Source organism: Bactrocera latifrons, unplaced genomic scaffold (assembly GCF_001853355.1).
Source record: "Bactrocera latifrons isolate USDA-ARS-PBARC rearing strain unplaced genomic scaffold, ASM185335v1 scaffold_13, whole genome shotgun sequence".
NCBI lineage: Eukaryota > Metazoa > Arthropoda > Insecta > Diptera > Tephritidae > Bactrocera > Bactrocera latifrons.
The window spans coordinates 514,451-521,429 of NW_017534741.1; the positions used below are offsets into that span (position 1 = coordinate 514,451).

The 6,979-nt window shown below is 35.3% G+C and overlaps 1 protein-coding gene across 2 annotated transcripts in view; it reads right to left on the bottom strand.

Annotated features, from left to right (window-relative positions):
* Nucleotides 1–5,198: 5,198 nt before the first annotated feature.
* The window catches only part of LOC108978949 (MIT domain-containing protein 1-like), a 3,225-nt gene continuing 1,444 nt past the window's right edge, over nucleotides 5,199–6,979 (bottom strand). For both annotated transcript variants that reach the window (XM_018949471.1, XM_018949470.1), the window contains one exon: nucleotides 5,199–5,923. In XM_018949471.1, the coding sequence (XP_018805016.1) occupies nucleotides 5,314–5,923 (610 nt within the window). In that variant the 3' untranslated portion in view covers nucleotides 5,199–5,313. The remainder of the gene's footprint in view (nucleotides 5,924–6,979) is intronic.

A 6,979-nucleotide genomic window follows, 5' to 3' on the forward strand; every position in this document is an offset into this window, starting at 1 on the left:
TTTTTTTTTTTTTTTTTTTTGTAAGTTTTAAAGTTTATATAATTATATATACAAATTCCTAATTAATTCTTATCAAATTCAAGCTAACCTTGGAAATATTTATTATCAATAATCGTGCGAATGACATTTTTAGTAGTTTCACGTTTTATTCTAATGAAACATGAATTTATTTTTATACGCAGTGCACACACACACACGCTCGTTCTCCTACGCATGCGCACCGCTAACGCGAAACACGTGGTAATCAAAGAACTCAAGGCTCTCGCAACATTTTACACGTGAGTGTAAAGGTTTTTTCTTAGTTAACGCTATTTGAACAGCTTCACACTCTTATAGAAGATTGTATTCAGCTCTTCAGTTCGAATTATTCTCTCCAAGAGTAGATTGAAGAAGTCACACGAAAGGGAGTCGACTTGTTCGAAACATCGTTTGGTAATGAACGGCTCGGTGAGGTTCTTCTCGATTCTGACGGAGCTTTTGGTTTTGCTCAACGACTGTTTACGCAGCCGTATTAGTTTTTTCGGGGGTATTAAATTCAGCCTTCGCGGCTGTCTAAAGCCGAAGAGGTGATGTTGTCTATTTTGGCCACCGTATTTGAATAGCAGAGCGGTAATCTTTTTAAATGGTTTTCACTGATTCTTCGCTTATTCCAGTAAAATCACTGACTGTAAATCGTCATTTTCAAGCACCAATTCCTTTCTTATATTGACGTGTTGATCATCAATTGTTTTCATGGCGAAATTTAAATTAATAGCTCTTACTAATTTTGGCATGCAGAATTATATGACATTTATTAATAAAATCAATAGATTAATATAATGTGACGTGTTTGTATCTTAGACCCCATATACGAGTATTAAATATTATTATCACAGGAACTACCGTTGCAATCCCAAAATTTTACACGCCACCATAAAGCACGATCATCTATTCTTAGGACGGACCCGTACTTATCACTACCCTACTCTATTTATACAAATCGCTCATCCAAGAACCGAATACTTTGTATCTTTACACAAAAGTGGAATCTTAAAAAAAAAATTAATTAACACCGCGAGAGTACGAATATGATACACTTACCTACAAACTAGATAATATTTACAATGAAACTATGGCATATAAATAAGTATACGAGTATTTATGCATGCTTCGTATTAAGCGACTCACAAACCATTACAACAGCGAAGCTCATTTGGCTGCGGCTTCCGTGTATGATTAGCTGTCGAACCGCCGCACAAAGGAGCATTTACTCTCAAAAACCGAACAAAATTGAAGATTACAAACTTCAGCGTTGGTACTCAAAATGTATTTATTTTTTTTTTGGTACCTAACTAACCGTTCTACAATGAACCGATTAAATGACTGACCTTCAGGCCGCTTTAATGCCACACAAGTAGCCGGAACCTCGACCTCGTTCAGAACTCACGTGCTTATTCGCGAAACTCTTCATTGTTCTCGAAATTGCAAGTGTTTTTTTTTTTTTTTTTTTTTTTTTTTTTTTTTTTTTTTTTTTTTTTTTTTTTTTGTTGCGAGAACAGAATTCTTGAAAACATTTTTTATGGATTCAGGACAACATAGCATGTATTTAATATTAATGATATAAAAATTAATTAGTTAATGTATTATTATGTTTCTTTTGGGGAAATGAATCATTAAAAAAAGCAAAATTTTTTTTTTTAATTTTTTAGAAACTCGTGTTTTTATTACAGTGTCGGGCGAGGTCGAGCTGTGAACTATTTTTTCTAGTAAACTACATGGTTTTTACTTAACACATAAGCATAAACATTTTCCCCGTCTTAATTACATTTTTTTGATTATGTGGCATATTAGTAGTATGTGAGATTAGCAAAAATAGATAAAATCGGGTCGGCGTTACTCCCTTCTAAAATATACTATTCAATATAAAATCTTTGGTTGCACCCGAACTAAGTCCTTCCATATCTGTTTTATTTTAATATATTGCATTATTATATTTAATCGAGCATTTTTAAACACTTTAAACAGTTTTGACCGGTTTTTGAGACCAAATGCTCCTATGTGCACCGGCCGCAGCAGCCGCAATCGCCACAAGAGCTTAGCGGGTTTAAAGTGACGCTATATTTTGTGAATTATTATTTGTGACATACAAGGGTTCACATTTTTTTTTTTTGTTTTTTTTTTTTTGTAAAAAAAATATTTCTTCCCAATCACTCGGTGCACTCCAAACCACTAATGACTAACTAACCGCAAAGAAATATTTGAAATGGTTTACTTGAGACGCAGATTGAAAATTTTATTATTTCTCCACTGCTGAAGCTATGACGTTTATTTATTTTGATTGTGTCAGCACAGCCAAATTGTATTAATTTGATTTGTGCATGACTCGTTCAAATATTTGCGCATTCGTAGTGTTATAAACGAGCCCTCCACACGCTGAGTCAACGCCTGTGCGCTTCCGCAATAGAACTCAAGAGGGAATTCGCGCCATCAACGCCGCCAAGTACTAACGCATAGACCTCAGACACTCAAATCACACTTGTGTGCAAGTAATTATATTCGTTCGTTGTTTGCGAATTTAGTGGCTAGTTTGCGCTATACACATTTTAGTCAATAGAAAACAATGAATTTATAATTTAATCAAATAATCGTAGGCAAATAAAAGAAACACTTGAAAACTGTTGAGAATTTACACAACTGATTTTTGGTTTTTGCAAATTTTAGTTTTTTTTTTAACTTCCGTTAGGTTATTGGCTTCTGAGATATGGATAAGTGTTTATCAAATTCAAATTTTGCTGTATAAATTTTCTACTGGCGTCACAACTGGCGAGCTCGCTTGAATTGATAGTAAAAAATTTCCGTTATATTCGACAATAATACGAGTATAATGAAGAAGATTGTGGTACAGTGTTTGTTCGGAAAGTAATAGGACTAAATCGAATAAAAAATTTTTATTGAACCAATCATTGCAATTCTTTAAAAACTCTCAAAATGGGCTGCATAGATTTGTCGGGTGAAATTCATTCCTACTTTTTTCAAGTAAAACACTGAAACTGCAAATTTAATGAATATGTTGATTATCTTTGGAAAGAACATTCTTCGGCATTTATTTGAAGCTTATCTCTTTCAAATTCTGGCCGCGGTTATAATCGATTATTTTGGTGCTATAACGGTCGCCATTGACGATTATGTTCTCTTCGGTATTATTTTTGAAGAAATATGGGCCGATGATTCCACCGGCTCACAAGCCACACCAAACTGTTATTTTTTCTGCATGAAATGGCAGCTCTTGAATCTCTTCGTTGAACCAAAAGTAATACTTGTATTGGATCACCCGTTATATGATGTATGCAAAGCTATTCGATTTCATCGCGCAATTTCTGCGCCAAAAGCTAGGAGTACATCAAAGACTGAGAAATTGCTTCTTCACCATTTCACTAAAATCTTGGAAGACACCCTCATTTATTGTCAATTGAAGAAAAACTACAAAAGCATTTCTTCAGCGAATTAAATACTTTAACGGGGATATTCAATACGTTCTTTGCTGCAATTAACTTGCTTTATGATTTCAGAATATTGATATTAATTAAAACCAGTTAGAACTTTTTAGACTCTTCTAATTTACTAAATCAAGACTACAATGACTTTGGCGACACAGTTTCTCCCTTAAGAAGATTTGTTTACTCATAAAGAACTGTCTTAAAAAGATCAAATCTTAGATGTCTACCAAAGGACCTCACATAACATAACCTAACAAAACATGTACTATTTACTATCGCGATAAAATACGTCAGAACCGTTATTTACTTTTCAAGGTGTCAGTAATATTAATAAAAATTATTTATGGACATTCTCACTACGTGAGCAATGTCATTCATAGAAAAGTCAAGCGTTAATTGAAAGCAAATACTTTATGCAGAAGCGTAATTAGTCGGGAATACGCACAACACAATGATAGCTACTCGAGATGATTAGCACAGAAGAGCTGCGAAAACGGAATTTAGTCATGAATCGGAAGTGATCCCGGAATGAATCAGAACTTAAGTTTTTTTTTTGTGACAACTAGAGGTAGACTTATTCACACTGCATCACCCGAGCGAATCAGAGACGTATCATCATTTTTTCGTATATAATAGTTGAGTCAGTTAGTGCCACCTTTCACTTCAATTTGGAATTTTTCACAGCCAAAGGTGCTAATTGAACTTAAACCAATAATTATGTGGATATATTGCGGTGTGCTTTTCTGGCGCCACTTCGTGTTAAATCTGACAAGTTACGAAATAGCATGAAACCACAGGTGTTATGGACTATATGGGCTGAAATGGGATTGAACTCGGGATATTTTCATTGTTGGTTTTGTGATTAACCTCATTGTTGTTCCATAAATAATTACTGAGCTTTTTGTTCTATAGCTTGCTCATTGCCTTGAAGACTTTGCTAATTATATTTAATTAGTAATACTAATTAACCGTGCGAAATAATAAATCACGCAAAAGTAAATAAAATGACACATTACAAATTTTCCGCTTAATTAGACTTCTCACGAAATCTCTTAGCACTGATTCATTGGAAATTTTTACAAATCATGAAGCCACTTACATACTTACATAGCAGCGAAAAGGATTTGGGATTATGAGCTGGCCGACTCAATCCGATAAACTTACGGAATGTTGTGTGGAAACCATGGAAAACAATTTTCTTCGAGAATCGTTGACTTTTCGTCATCCAACAACTAACTGATTTTAATGCTTTTAATGCTCAAGAAATTGTTTTTATTGATTGTTGCTATTCGCCATCTAGCTTCTTTCCCCTACTGCTTGTCAAAATATTTACACGTAAAAGCAAAAACGGAATTATCGAGACGCATAGGGATTGTCCGCAAAGTACAAAGGCTGAGTCGATTTTCGATGCGTCGATGCAGCACTGCTAGCGCGATTTGCAAGCATTGACGGCGTCACGGAAGACATTCTCCGGAATAGCCATGAGAGCCGACGTACATGCTGCTTGGATCCGCTCAAAATGCTTACCTTTCATCGTCATTTTCTTACAAGGAAGCAAGAAAAGTCCGGCGTGGCCACATCTGGGCTACATCGGCTGCAGAAGCGTTGGCATGCCGGCCTTGGTTAGGTAGCTGTTCACAAGAAAGGCGGTGTGAGTAGGGGTGTTGTCGTGGTATAATTTTATATTACAGTTTTCTACTACTGAGTTTTATTTTTATTGGTATTTTCCTATTTTTTCCTATAATTTCAATAAAGTGAATAACTTTCTGTCAATATGTATGATTACCCTCTATTATATGAACTTGACTAAATTTTAAAATTCCGATTAATTTCGTTCTTAAGCGTGCAATAAACTCTCCATTAGATCCGTTCTGTCCGCCTTCGAAATAGATTCCGAGAAGGGTTTGCCTTGATAAATATCTACCTCGGTGTTTTCGCAACGCCGAAAGTCAAAATCGTACAGACCCAACTTGTAGTACTTTGTCAAGGGCTTGTAAATATGTAAACCGCGCCTGCAGCGTATTACTACACCATTGTTGAAAACAATACGCGGCTTCTTTAATTGCTCATCGAATTGATAGTTGAACGAAATATTGCCACTATCCAACTCTTCGCGCAAGTCATTTAGCACATCCTTTTGCAAATTGCTGGACTTAGGGCTAGCGCGAGTAATTACACGCAAGAACATCAGATTTGAACAATTCTTCACAAGCACTTCGACAAAGTTAATTAAATCTTCCAGATGGCAGCTTTGAGTGAGACATGGTTCGTAAATATGCACAACCGATACTTTTTCGTTCAAATAGCAGCCGATTAGCTTTTCATAGCTGCGGCCGCGTGAACCCTCTGGGATGGCGATATGTTCCGTAATCTTGCAGCTGAACAAGTTCTGTTCGATTTGATCACGCAGACGCTGCACGTGCTTTTCGTAACTACTGAGATATTTTCTGAAAGAAAAATTGAAAAGGAATATTTTTTCGTAAAGTACTATAGAAGATAATCTCGCTGAAATTTGGGTGTCATAAGGTATAAATTCTACGAAAGCGAGATAGAAATGTTGAGGGGTCAGTAGTAGGTAGGCCTGATTTTTGGCAATTTTTTTTCACAGGAATTTTTATTCTATAATCAAACTTTTTTCACATATCATGAGCTTTATCGTAGAGTGATCAAAACAAAATATTTCGGAATTTTTTTATGACATCTGTCGGAGAAATGTCTGGGTGAATGGGATGCCGACGGGCACGATTTCTCATGTTTCGATTATCTGAAACACAAAAACCCAGTTTATTCTTAAAAAGTACGTTAATGGCTATCGTCTCTACCAGAAACAAATGTTGATAAATAAAAACTAATAACCGTCTTTTTTTTAATTTTCCCCATTTTTTTACATAAATTTTACCATAACATTGTCAATAAATTATAAACAATTCAGAATATAGAAAACACGATAGCTAAGCATTTTGTGAATATTAAAAAAAAAATATTTAAGCAAATCGGTTGAGTAGTTCGACCGAAAGCATGTCCGCAAGTTTCAAAAGAACATTTTGCGAAAAACGCGTGTAAAGTTTAAGATGTGCACTCCGAGCGCTTTGCACGTGGAGCGGTATTATTATTTTTGTGCCTTTTTCGAAACCTTCCAATGCTAAAGTGGATTTCTACATTAATTCTAAGGCTATAGGGGAACAGAAACGCAGAAAACAAAAACATTTTAAACAAGTAAGGAAGGGCTAAGTGTCACCGAACATTTTATACTCTCGCATGATAAAGTGATAATCGAGATTTCAGGCGTGGTTGTGAACCGATTTCACCCATATTTGGTACATGTCATCAGTGTATTAAGAAAATATTATATACCGAATTTCATTGAAATCGGTTGAGTGCTTCCTGAGATATGGTTTTTGGTCCATAAGTGGGCGACGCCACGCCCATTTTCAATTTTATAAAAAGGCTGCAGCTTCCTTCTGACATTTCTTCTGTAAAATTTAGTGTTTCTGACGTTTTTT